At 42.1% G+C, this 13,993-nt stretch overlaps 1 protein-coding gene across 2 annotated transcripts in view; it reads right to left on the reverse strand.

Annotated features, from left to right (window-relative positions):
- Window positions 1–13,993, reverse strand: part of CYFIP1 (cytoplasmic FMR1 interacting protein 1) — a 98,727-nt gene that overhangs the window by 55,319 nt on the left and 29,415 nt on the right. Inside the window, exons 9-16 of one of the 2 annotated variants that reach the window (XM_066579384.1) lie at window positions 12,057–12,161; window positions 10,600–10,691; window positions 9,823–9,940; window positions 8,986–9,108; window positions 6,739–6,864; window positions 5,403–5,569; window positions 3,830–3,977; window positions 1,172–1,319 (exon numbers count right to left, since the gene is read on the reverse strand). In XM_066579384.1, coding sequence (XP_066435481.1) covers window positions 1,172–1,319; window positions 3,830–3,977; window positions 5,403–5,569; window positions 6,739–6,864; window positions 8,986–9,108; window positions 9,823–9,940; window positions 10,600–10,691; window positions 12,057–12,161 — 1,027 coding nt within the window. Of the gene's footprint in view, window positions 1–425; window positions 580–1,171; window positions 1,320–3,829; window positions 3,978–5,402; window positions 5,570–6,738; window positions 6,865–8,985; window positions 9,109–9,822; window positions 9,941–10,599; window positions 10,692–12,056; window positions 12,162–13,993 lie in introns of both variants that reach the window. The other variant, XM_066579377.1, reaches the window with a different exon arrangement.

Raw genomic sequence — 13,993 nt, forward strand, 5'->3', positions numbered from 1 at the left:
CATACGTTAAAAAGCACTGTGCCATATAAAGCTGTCAGGGAAGCAGCACATTGGTCTACTAATTTATTTCATACATGGTATTGACACAGATCTACCATATGGAAAACACCGTGAGCGTGAAACGGCTTTGTCATTCCATAATGGCACAAACCTAAGGAATATGGTAACTTGTTTCCCATAAGGTTGCAGCCCTCAGAACAGTTATGGGATACGGATGAATGCCTTAAGACATGAGTAAATGACCTCTTTTTCTCGGTTGTACCATGCAGTTAAAAGCAGCTCTCTTTTGTGCCATATTCAGGAGCAAGCAAAGCAAGAGGTCACAAGAGGATGGACTTACTGGGATAAGTGATAACACACTGGCCAAGTGGTTAGAGGACTAATGAGGACATATAAGCAGCACACCGTTCATACCATAATCTTACCACTGAAATTAAGCAAGTGTGTGTAGAAGAATGATTCGCGGTGAAATTTTTCTATATCCAATATGGTGGGACCCTCTAGGCTACTTCTTAGCGTTTTCTTGGAACCACTTTTATCAGCAATGAGTGACTCTAGCATGGTTCTCACCATGTATAGCTGTGTCATTTAATAGGAAAAGGCATTCACAGATGAAGAAATACAAGAAAGGAGAAAATAGACAAAAGCATATTAAAACAGAGGCATCATCAGACAAACAAATACCATTTTTTCACCCTCAACATTTAGTCCTATGTCATTTAGATATCAAACTTTGGGGAGGCCAAGCGCCAATGCATTTGTGGTTTCTGTCATTTACCAGTAAACTGAATACAGAATTTCATGCACGTATTCATTAGGGACTAATGGCTTAAGATTGAAATAGTGGCCTTATTGCCCCATAGCAACCCAATCGCAGTCCATTTAGTCATGACTGTTTAGAAAATGATAGATGAGCACTGGCTATGGATCAAAAGAGGCCAATTTTTCAACTCTGATGACCGAGGCCTATTTTATCTAGTGTATAGGACTCCAAGTCCAATAGGTAAATGACAGACAGGACATAAGGAGGGTGGAAAATTGAAAACATCTTGTGTTACAATTTGCATTTGTTTAAAGAGAAGTCCTGCACACATACAACGACCATTTCTATGCACTGGATATGGGCAGAGGAACATTTTATTTAAACAGGGTAAAAGAAATATCGTCTTACCACCAAAGTTTAAAAGAGTTGGATAGGAGTAGGACTGCCTCAGAAACTTTGTTACCACAATCAACAACTTTTCCATCCCCAAAGATTTGAGCTGTTTGAACAGCTCTGCAGAGTTCAGGGATTCTGCCATTGTGCGCATCAGGAAGAGCTGAAAACCAACGGGTAGGAACGAAAGGAGACCAAGAACACAGAGGAGGAACGGGTAGGAGGAAATCAGAAAGGAAAGAAAAGATTAGTGTGTTAGCGAAACAAAGCCCTGTCCAAGCTGACTTCCAATGGTTTTGTGCTACTCAAATTTGGTTTTGTGTAGAAAACAAACAAAATTGTAATGGATCTCTAATTTATGCTATTTTGCATATGACATCAAGGAGGTATATTAAGAGCAACTTCCTAATATCACCAACATTAGAATTACTTGCTTTTGATATCAAAGCAGGGAAAAACAGCCCTGTTTAGGCCGCCTGCAGACGAGCGGGTCGGATCCGGCAGCGAGAATTCTCGCCGCGCGATCCGACCCGAGCGCCTGCAGGGACGAGCGCGTACTCACCCGCGCCTGGCGGCCCCGGCTCTTTCATGTGCCGGCTGCCGCGCAGCCGGCGCATGCGCAGACCGGAGCCGGCGGCCGGGTGAGTGCGTGCCCCGCAGAAAATTAGGACGTGCCGCGGTTTGTTTGCCGAGCGAGATTTCGCGCGGCCAAACCGCGGCCGTCTGCATAGGAGTGCGTATTTTAATGCACTCCTATGCAAACTTTCAGCGGCGGAAATCCCGCGGCGGTATTTCCGCTCGTGTGCAGGCAGCCTTAGGTAGATAAAGTGGATGATTTTGCAGCAAATCTGTTTGCATACATTGTAGTATACTTGGTGCAAGATCTGCACGGAAAATCTGCAACAAATCACTGCATTCTGTAAACGGACAGCACTGAGGGGCTGTGACAATGTTCTGACATTTCACCATCTACAAGCTACAAACACCACATTGATGGACCACCAAGTGTGGCACTCGCCAATTTGTCCACCCCGGAGATCTGCAGGATTATTACACTCGCTTTTAAAGGGAGCCAGAATGAAAAGGAAGTGCCATTAGGAAATTGCTTATAAATACTTTAAATAGGGATTTGCAACCCCCAAAATCTACAAACAACTGACGATAACATAAAATAACAGAAGGACTAATACTTTACAAATCCCTTGCTGATGCTTTCCTAGTCGGTCTAGGTTTACCAGGATCCAGCGAGTTGTGACATGTTATTGCTGCAGTAGTGACCTCAGGGGTGACGACATGTTATTGCTACAGCTGGTGTCCTCACCGGATCCCAGTAGACAAAGACACATGGAAGATCAAGGAAGCTTTGGCACAGGTGTGGCAGAGGATTAATAAGGTGTGTATTACACCTTTAGTTATGTATTATTGTCAGCTATTCGTAAAATCTTGAGGCTGGAAAGTCCCTTTAAGTGGCTTATTATGTGAAAATCTGTTTTGTGGATGAAATTAATCACCTCAACTAAAAGGGGAACTGTTGTCTGCAATAACAATTATAATAAATAAAAAAAAAAACAGTGTAGAACATAGTAACATTTTTATTTTGTGTTGAAAGTGTAAATTTTTGCTTTCAGTAAAATAAGGGTGGTTTCACATCTACGTTGGAACCTTTGAAAGGAAGTTCCATCAAAGACCTGGCACAAAATAGTGGAAGAAAAAGCGCCGGGCAGCTAAGCAGAAACCAAACCGACCATATTACAGCCAATGGGGTCAGTTCGGCGCTGTTTGGTACCATCCTAAGATGGAGCGGTCAGGCGACGGGGATTCTTCTTTCCTACTCCCAGAATGGAGCAGAAAAATAGAACCCCAAGAGCCAATGTGAAACCACCCTAAGACTTCTGTTTCTAAAAGAGGATTAGATTATAAGTAAAAGTGACAAAAGCATGCAACAGCTGTTATTGCCAATTTTCGGAATTTGCAGATTGCTTAGTATAATTACCAGATAACAATTAACAGCACAAGGGTCGTTAGTGGTAAAGCGACAGACAGAAGGTTGCAGCACAATGCCCAGAGAGATGCACATCCCTTCCAGCCATCCAAAGCAAAGGAAGAGAAAAAAAGAAGAAAACATTGGTGGTAATCGATTGGTTCGAATGTGAGATTAACCTCTTCATCCTTGTAATAGCTGAAGCAGCTGAAATCACTCCATTCTCAATTCCCATCCATCATTTCATTAAAATTGCAAAAAAATTAGATACAAATTAGGTCAAATTAATTGCAATGTATATATTTTAAAACAGGTAACATACAATTACATAATGCCCAAGGCCTAAAAATGAGCATGCCAATTGCTACATGCAATATGAGCTGGACACAAACAGAATTACTACTTTCTATTGTTTATGGTGTAATGGACAGTATGTCCTTATAAGTAGAACGTAATAGTAAATAGATAATTACTAAAATTTACAGATCATATATAATATAGACAGATAGTTGGCATATCACTTAGCTGGCAACGGAAAGCTAAAGTTACCAGTACAATGTATCTTCCATCAGTTCACATGGTGAATAATGGGTAAATATGTAAAAACACTACAGTCGCTTAACATTACTACTCACTATCTATAAAAAGGGCTTAGATACTAAAACTGGGCGTCAGCCTAGAAAATGGTGTACCTGAGTGCTAGATGGTCCCACGGCACGCCTGGGAACTTTGATATCAAAACCAGTCTTAGGGTCCTTCTCTCCTCTAAGAGCAGGGTCGTTAAACGGTTCACATCCGGCGCCCCAGTCACAAACAGTTTTTCTGATTGCCTGAAGGACACTAAAACACGTATGCAATTAAGCAACATAGTAGCAAGTTTTTTGCCTGTGTTTCCATGGGTTTCTCATTTTCTCGCATACTCTAAAAAACATGCTGTTTTCATGAAAAAATTTTAAAAAAAAATACATTTTCTATGAAATTTGCTGTAGGGTTTGTGCTTTTGCGCATTCGAGGTGGTGTTCTTGTCCTACTGGCCAATGAAAAGCAGCTAGTAGCAATTGTCACCAGCAGTAAAAATCATCATTTATACCAATATAATAAATGCTGGCTGCACATGATCCCCTTCCCCAGCACTCCCAGCTGTAAACCCCGTTATCCGCTATAGATTAGACATTAAACACTCCCTACCCTTCAGGAAAGGTTTCCACGTACCGGAAAATGGTGCCGATTGTCCGCAGCATGCAATCCGCACTACATTCCACTGCGGCAAAAAACACATCAAAGTGGTTTTGATGTAGCTCCGCAGCAGATTTCACTTTAAAGGCAGAAATTTGCCATGGATCCACATTGAAGACCGCATCAAAATCTGCACCAATTTTGAGAAGTTTTCTGAATGTTTTTGATGCGTAATTTGGTGCAGACAGTCTGCCCTATTTTCCGGTAAGTGGGAACATACCTTTGATGAGGCCGATTGATTTTGTAAGAAAGAGAGCCCTCCAGATGGCACTGTATAGGAATATACTCCAAGTGCAGAAGAGGAGTGTTTACATTTTTTTAATTCCTTCCAATTACAAAAATAGAGTAGAAATAAATGAATTAGAAAAAAAATTAAAAAGTGAGCATTGGTGCCCATAGCCCTAACCCTTCCCAATCCACTGTCAGACCTTGTCTGGCATTGAGATTTCCCTGTCTCATGTTGGACAAGGTCTGACACATTTCTAACACCATGCAGAACAGAGGTCCGTCATCAGAGTTCTCTTCTGCATATGTATCTTACAGTATGCAGGAGAGATGTCCAATGACAGACCTCTCTCCTGCATACTGTAATATACATATATAATATACATATTTCAAGTTTAATTTTCAAAAAGTGCTAAGAACATCACGACAGGTCATTTTTAGGTGTTTCTGTTGAATAATTACAAGGAATCTAACAAGCGCAGGGAAATTGGATTGGAAAGGGTTTAATCTTTGATGGTCGATGCTGGGTGTTCTGCATTTCCTTAACTGTTTACACAGGCACAGCATATACAAAAGCTACTTAGGAGTTCTGTGAAACAGAAAACTACAAATGCAGAGTACTGGATCCGGGTTTTCGACAAAATGTTAACTTTGACTATTGACTGTAAAATATGAAATTAAAGGGGTTGTCCAGTTGTAAACTACTGATGGCGTATCCTGAGGATAAGCCATACATAGATTTCTACTGAACAACCCCTTTAAGAAAGCCTAAAAATAAACATGGGTTCCGTCACTAATCCCCACCTTTGAATGACATTTTTCTTTTTCTTAATAGCCTGTCTCAGTGGTTCTCGTAGGGTAACCTGAGCAAAATCCTGCAATGCTGCATATATGGTATGGCGAATGGCATGGTTAAAAACACTCTCCATCCGGCCCATCAGAACCTGCAAGCCTTTAATCATGGCAATCACCTACGGATATAAATTAAAAAAAAGTCAAAATTAGCCAAGCATGCACCGATATTTGGCAAGCACGTCATATCCAACACTCGTCCCACAAATCCTTTATAATACCAGTGAATCATGAAAGTCCCACAACTACATTGCACCTAGCAATTAGCCTGATCAATGATCTTTTAGGGAGTTCTTCAGGGTGTAGTTCACGCCAATCTCTTTCACCTAAAGCATACTTGCAGCTGCTCAAATAGCTGAAAAATGGGGCCATTTTCAGCAGAATCATCATGCTGCTTTAGTACAATCACCTGTTTAAAACAAATCCCTATACCTTTGCTTCTGAGACCCATGTGAGCGTGAGAAGGAATAAAGCATGGTACATTTCTCAGGTCTGGAGTGTAGTTAGGCTGCGATTACCTCTCAATGCAATATTGTCTACACTTTCATTAAACCGCATAACCTTTTTTTCCCCCCAAATCAGTATGAGCTCTCAATTTAAGAGGGGAGTGTATTTGTAGGCAATTTCTCACCCATTTTTTAGCAGTTTTTCATGCAGTCTTCCTTTATATTTTCCATAGCTGTTAAATCCACTTCTAGCTTTAAAGAAACCTTTAATACAGGTAGAGGTAGTCTGCCTAGGTAGACTAGCACTACATGCTGCTCTGACTGGCAAGCACTGGTTAACCAAAGGTGTGTAGTATTTTATACTATTGATGCATACTAATGTACAGGGCTAGTCAGACAATTGGTGAGGCCATCTTGGTTTTCAAAGACTGGAAGATCGCTTTAAATAGGGGGTTTCCAAGATCAAGAAAAAATATTATTTGATGCTGCCCAGGCTATTGTTGAGGTCTGTGATTGACTGCATTAAGCCTGTGACGTCCCATCAACAAGCTGAATGCAGCCTGTAATGCCGGAGGGGTGAACATAACGCTAGAGTCACAGGGACACGGGTTGGGTGAATATAAGCCCTTATTCCTTTAACCCGCCTGCGCAGCTCAAAAATATATATGATTATGTGGGTGGGCATGAGGTGCTGGGGTGCCTCCTTTGGGGATGTGGCTTGCTAGCGGTGTACCTGTATACATTCCATATTGTTCTTTGGTTGGAGGGTTGGGTGGGTATAGGGGTTTCTATTGTAAGGTTTTATTTAGCCAAAAAAGAAAAAAAAGAAAGAAATGGCATACTTCCACAAGAGCAAACTTCTCTTCGCTGGTGTAGTTGTAACGTGTGGCTCGCTCATACTCTTCGGCATTGTCTGGGCAGTCTTTGTTGGAGTACTTATCAGTAGGGTGCACGAGTTTCCATGAGTACTATTAAAAGACAGCAGAGCAAAGACATTAAATTAACAAATCTTTAACAGGTTTTATTTTTTGCTTCATCTACCTAATGCTAACCAAACAATACGCCAAGTAGATCAAATGAATGCTTTCACTATGGGCTGTCCCACTACCAATTCAGTTTTATTGGGAAAATCACTGTCAGTAGACTAAAGTTATTTGCTGCATTTAGAATGATGAATTTTAAACCCAAAATTTAACCAATATTAATATTTTGTACCATTAGTTGTACAGCTTTTATGGCAATCTGTATGAACTAGGCTAACCAAATAGGCCACAGAATATGTGGGACTAAGACCTCCCTCACACAAGCGTTTTTTTTCAGCGTTTAGCGTTTTCAGCACTGCACTAAATGCTGTACAACACTCATTCATTTCAATGGGGCTACTCACACCAGCGTTAAAAACGCAGTGCTTTCAACACTGCACTTTTACAGCGATGAATGTTCTATTTTTGGGCGTTTTTAGCTGTATGTCACCCACTGAAATTAATGGGCAGCGGTTTCAGAGCTGTTGTGGCATCACTAACCTGATTTTCTGGGGGCGGGAGGGGGGTGGAAGAGCTTGAAATATATGCCCTACTGCAAAAGCTACACTATGTGGGGAAAAAAAGCAATATTCACCTAGCAGGCGCCGTCCGGATCCCTCCCGCTGCTCTCCCACTTCGGGCAGGCTTTCAGGCATTTGTCATCGCCAACAGAGCATCTCTTGATAGTAATGGGGTTTGAAGACCTCGCTTCCAGCAAGAGATTGCTTTAATTGGTTCATCAAGCGCTGGCTGAGCCAATCTGAGCCAGCGCTTGATGAACCGGCTGTGATTGGTGTATCGAGCGCTGACTCCGTTTGGCTGAGCCTATGGCTCAGCCAATCAGAGCAATCTCTTGCTGGAGGTGGGGTCTTGCAACCCCGTTACCATCAAGAGATGCTCTGTTGGCGATGACAAGTGCCTGAAAGCCTGCAGGGACGCCGTAGAACAGTGGGAGGGACCTGGACTGCGCCTACTAGGTGAATATTGTTTTTTTCACGTAGTGGAGTTTTGCTGAAAACGCATGGCAGCGCTGCTGAAATCCCAGTAAATACAGCGTTTTTGCAAATGCCTGTGTGAGGGAGGCCTACGAGACAGAACCAGATTTCTGTTGACAGTGCAGCATAAACTATATGCTGTCCAGCTGCCGTTTCTGAAGAAATCCTGTAGACTTTTCTGATATGCAAGTTTCTTATTGCATACATGACCTGCTTCACGTTTCCTGCTCTTTAAAAATGGAGGCATACTTTAGGACACCTAATATGTCAGAAATATATTAGTTTACATAAAAACAGAGAAAGATTCATGTAGAAAAGTTTCATATGTTACCCAAAATGGTTATTTCCTTCACCTAACAAAGCAGAGGAGAGGCAGTTCTCCAAGTGTAGAAAAGCCTGACAACTTCAATGTATAGAAAGGATATTGGGGAAAGTGCTCTTTAGTGAGTGCAGTGAGGTTTCGTGATATTTTGCCCACACTGTAAGTTAAAGGAGATGTCCCGCGCCGAAACGGGTTTTTTTTTTTTTAAACCCCCCCCCCGTTCGGCGCGAGACAACCCCGATGCAGGGGTTAAAAAAACCACCCGCACAGCGCTTACCTGAATCCCGGCGGTCCGGCGTCTTCATACTCACCTGCTGAAGATGGCCGCCGGGATCCTCTGTCTTCGTGGACCGCAGCTCTTCTGTGCGGTCCACTGCCGATTCCAGCCTCCTGATTGGCTGGAATCGGCACGTGACGGGGCGGAGCTACACGGAGCCGCTCTCTGGCACGAGCGGCTCCATAGAAGACTGCTGAAGACCCGGACTGCGCAAGCGCGGCTAATTTGGCCATCGGAGGCCAAAAATTAGTCGGCACCATGGAGACGAGGACGCCAGCAACGGAGCAGGTAAGTATAAAACTTTTTATAACTTCTGTATGGCTCATAATTAATGCACAATGTACATTACAAAGTGCATTATTATGGCCATACAGAAGTGTATAGACCCACTTGCTGCCTCGGGACATCTCCTTTAAAGGAAGACAGAACAAGGAAATTAGAACAAGGAAATTAGGTTCTTTTCTAGGACCTACCACTTCCATCACATGTGCACTCCATTGTGACAACAGCTGAAGCCCTTGTAAGGACAAGTCAAAAAGCTTCCGGTACTCTGCGTCAGTCTTCTGGGCTTCTTGGCGACCAGATCCAGTTACCACCTAACGTATGGGGGAAATACAGTGGAAAAATGATTTTAAAAAATGTATCTCATACTTCCCAATATTTTAAGGAGTTTTAAGGAAAGTGTCAATATTTTTACATAAAGGGAACCTATCACTTCCTCCTTAGCATTTTGTGCTAGGAGGGTAACTTGTAGGATTTCAACCCTTTCCAATCCACTGTCTGACCTCTGAAGACATTATGATTTAAGGCTGTACAACTCCGATGTTGGAAAACATTCATCAGGGTTCTCTTACTGTATATTGCCAGCCTCTCTGCTGTTGGGAGTCTATCCAAAGTGTCACCTCATGCAGTACTGGCTTTTGCCAGCATATAGCGCCATTGTATAACGTCAGAAAAAGAGTAAGCCCCCTAGGAAATCCAGGATACAAATTGGATTGGAAAGGGTTAAAGCCATAATATTTTTTTTATACATCAATCCGCTCAGCGCCTCCCGCTCCATTACATGCTGCCTGCAGTTTGGGCAGCATGTTTGATATGACAGGTCCCCTTTAAGACAAGCATACATTTTATGATAAAGCAATGGCTTTAAAATCCCACAAGTTACCCTCCTAGCACAAAATACTAAGGATGTAGTAGGCCTTTGGCTACCAGCACTAAATCATCCCTGTGCTTTACAATGACAGTGTAATTCCTTTAGTTATTGAATCTATTTAGCCCTACAAGAACACAGAGCTGTGGGTAAAACGCACCTCACTATTGCTGTACCGTGCTAGCTCCGAGATAAATCGCATGTGGTCCTCTCTAATCTGGATCATCTGTTCACAGATGTTGTATTGAGGACTGCTGCTGGATGATGTACATGTCCACCTGTTTGAAAGTACAAACTAGAGTATTACAATTGGAGAAAACCTTTTTTAAAAAAGCATTTATTAAAAAACATTGTAAATTAAGAAAAAGAATATAGCTCAAATACTTTATGCCAGAAATTATAGACTGGTAGAGTTGAAAGGGACCTCCAGGGTCGTCGAGTCCAACCCCCTGCTGAGTGCAGGATTCACTAAATCATCATGGACCATCCCACCACAACATTAAAGTGCCGAGATACTTGGAATTTGCTGGCTATATTAACAGTAAAGAATCATAGTTCAGATGTGGTGAAAAAAATGATCAAATATACAATAACTATTGTTATTGCCCCCTCTATATGCAAGAGCGCTCTTACCATACAGCAAGGGTGTGGTGGGAAGCAAGTTGACATGTTTATGGATGAGTGCAGAGAAAAACTTCAAGAAATATAAGCTGCCCTGACTTATTCTACAATTAGTTCAGATACCCTCCGAAAAGGGAAAGACTCCAGTAAAGAAGCATCTTTGGCAACGGTTGTATATGCAACTCAATTGTATGTGAGTTTAACGTGAGGAATCAGGTGCATTTACGACAATACGTCATTACTAGCACGGTTATTATCCTCTGCATTCGGGCTCATTCACGTAGTCATAAAGCTGGCAGACACTTGGAAGGCTTACCTGGATTTATTCTCCTCATAATGTGCGCTGGTTTTAATGTATCTTGCAAGTTCTATCTGCATGTCCCCGAACAGTGGCACCACCTGCAGCTGCTGCGCTCATTAGACGGGTGAAAAAAGGGTAAGATGTTAGCGCTGAGAAAATATGGCACGATTGCCCAAAAAATACCACCCAATTACAAGAACTGGGTGAGTATCTACCGGAATCTTAACTACTTACGCCTGATGCCTTCTCAGGGTTAAGGACATGTGACTATACAGATCTATATCTACATCACATACTTATGGCTATAGTAAGAGGAAGTTTCATGAATACTTTGTGACGGGGATGAAATGTAATAGTACAGTCAGACTTCTAGGGGCTACATATGGAAAGATGAATAGTAGCGCACAGAGTTTTACTTCAGTCCATATTTTCCCACTATTATTCTGCATGCTTGCTGCTTAAGAACAAACATTTTTAGTCTATATTCACAGGGGCAAGTGCGATTTTGGTCAGTGAAGAACACACGCTATTGAGCGTTTTTCTCTTCTCTGCACTCACTGGTTCGTTTTTCATTTAGTAGCCTGCATTCAAAACACATCGCACTTGCACGCAATTGCAATGTGTTTAATGCTGCCATGAAAAACAATGGAGTGATTCCTGGAGGAGGAATCACACAAAAATAGGACAATAGAGACTTTTCTAACTTGGACCATTAGTCCAAGAATTAAAAAAAAAAAGAAAAGATATATCATTTGTGCGTTTACCCACTCAAATTAATGGGTTCTTTTCCTGTGTGAATACTGTTCACTTTGGAATTGGGCAAAACTTGTAAGGGGAGAAAAAAACAGAGCCTAAGGGTGCATTCAGACGACCGTATATCGGCCGCGTATTCACGCCGGCCAATATACGGCAGCTCTCTGCAGGGGAGGAGGCTGGAAGAGCTGGGAGCAGTGCTGAGCTCCTGCCCCCTCTCCACCCCTTAGCATTATTTGCAATGAGAGGAGGCAGGGCGGGGCTAAGTTTCTGGAATTAGCTGCACCCCTGTCCTGCCTCTCCTCATTGAAAATAGTGCAGGGGGGTGGAGAGTTGGCGGAGAGGGGGCGGGAGCTCAGAGCACTGCTCCTAGCTCTTCCAGCCTCTTCCCCCTGCAGAGAGGGACACAGTATATTGGCTGGGCGTGAAAACCTGTCCGATATACGGTCGTCTGAATGCGCCCTAAAGCTGATTCAACACACATTGCAATGCAGAATTTTTCATGGTATTTGTTCTTTGTGGACAGTCTATATTGATTTTTTTCTTTGACTGTTAAAGAAACAGTGCCACTTTTATTCATGGGCTGTGTCTGGTACTGTAGCAGCTGCCTACTTAAGTGAAAGTGGCCGAGCTGCAATACAAAACACAACCCACAGTCTCATAGCTTCGGTTTATCGGTTTGCTGAATATAACAAAAGCATTATCATTTCTGTCAGTACCTTAAAGAACTTATCTATTTTGGTGAGATTAATTCTCTTCTTAGCATCCAGTTTATAGATGTTGCTCACACTGCCATCCATCAGATACAAACCAAACCCCATAACCTTTAAAAAAAACAAAAATGAAATAAAATCATGTAATACATTACACATGTGGACTGCATGTTTTTCTATTTTTCCTTTTTTTTTCCCCCTTTCTTTTTTTCCTGGGTTTGGGGTGGTATATACAATAAGCTATCGATTTTGCTGCATCTACATTGAAAATCGCCTTCTTTGTGCACGCTATATAAAAAAAAATTTTTTTGATACTTTGTAAATATATATTGACTTTTCTTCACATTTGGATAAAACCATTACAACATGATTTAAGACTATTGATTTAATTAATAATTTGGCTCGTTTTAATAGGACCACAATAAACACAATTGATAGTGATAAGTTCTATTGAATTTTTTATGGAGTCACTTATTTTTAGATTATAATAGTTGTTAATGGGAGGTTTTAGTTGTTTTTGGTATATGTATACAGCTTTAATATATACAGCACTTACTGTTTTGCGTGTTATATTGTGTAGCCCTTATCTAAGGCCAGGCAGTTTAACTTATTGCCATGACAATATTGTATTCGGTACCACGCCAATAAATGTTTACATCGCCGCATGATTATTTCATTCTGTTAATATTGCCATGGTAATCTGGTTGTACAACACATGCGCAGTTTGGTTCATTAGTAGAGATGAGCGAATATACTTGTTTCGAGTAATTACTCGATCGAGCACAGCGATTTTTGAGTACTTCCATACTCGGGTGAAAAGATTCGGGGGGCGGCGTTACGGAGCGGGGGGGTAGCAGCGGGAACAGGGGGAGCCCTCTCTCTCTCCCCACCACTCCCCGCTGCAACCCCCCACTCACCCACGGCGGCCCTCCGAATCTTTTCGCCTGAGTACGGAAGTACTCGAAAAACACGGCGCTCGGGCAAAAAAGGGGCGTGGCAGAGTAGGCTCGCTCATCTCTATTCATTAGTCCTTTGGAGGTATATGGCACGCCGACGTATCGGGCACATCGATGACGCGTATAACGTGATGACGCTTAAACGTCACACGTTACGGAGCACATGCGCAATAGGCGCCTTTATGTAGGTCGTTCAAGATGTGGTGACGCCGTTTAAGACGTGATGATGCACATATGTCACACGTTACAGAGCGCATGTGCAATAGGCGCTTCAGTGGACGCTTTCATAATATGACGACGCGATGACGTTGAGGCGGATGTGCGTCCTGGGCAACATAGTGCAAGCGCAATACATCCCGGAATGGCGACTATGTAACCTGGCCATATGGGAGGTGCTTTTTTGTGACCCACGCTGCTCTACTGCATAATGTTGTGCTGTTACCTAGCAACAGGTACTTGAATACTCCGCTAGTGTTAGATAGGACACCGAAAGTCCTGGTAATTGGGGGGCGTGTTTTGGTGCATGATTGCACTAGATCATTACTATTTAAAAGGCAATGGATACACACAGTGGGCATCCCGAGCATGGACATGATGTTCTGTTTCATCAGTTAGTGGTATGTATCATCTGTAATTTTTAATATTCTGTTTTTGTATAAACCATTGATGGCTTTTAATATATGTATTGATTTGTTATGTATGTCTGGTATTGTTTTGGGGCTTGAGAAAGACTTAACAAGGTCGAAACGTTAGCTTTTTAACAATGAAACAATAAAGATGTCCTTTTAATTAATGAGTGTTTTGTCAGGGGCTTATGTCCATAGGCCCCGAAGTTGGCTCTGCATACTATAGTGAAATATCATTAAAACTTTCTTTCCTCCTCCCCAAAGAAGACAGAGTCTGGGGATTAAGTGTGTGCTGCGGTGAATTTCTACTTTCCATTAGCTAAAAATGAATGATACATAATGGATCAAAAAGGCCGAATTT

Source organism: Eleutherodactylus coqui, chromosome 1, assembly GCF_035609145.1.
Source record: "Eleutherodactylus coqui strain aEleCoq1 chromosome 1, aEleCoq1.hap1, whole genome shotgun sequence".
Lineage (NCBI taxonomy): Eukaryota > Metazoa > Chordata > Amphibia > Anura > Eleutherodactylidae > Eleutherodactylus > Eleutherodactylus coqui.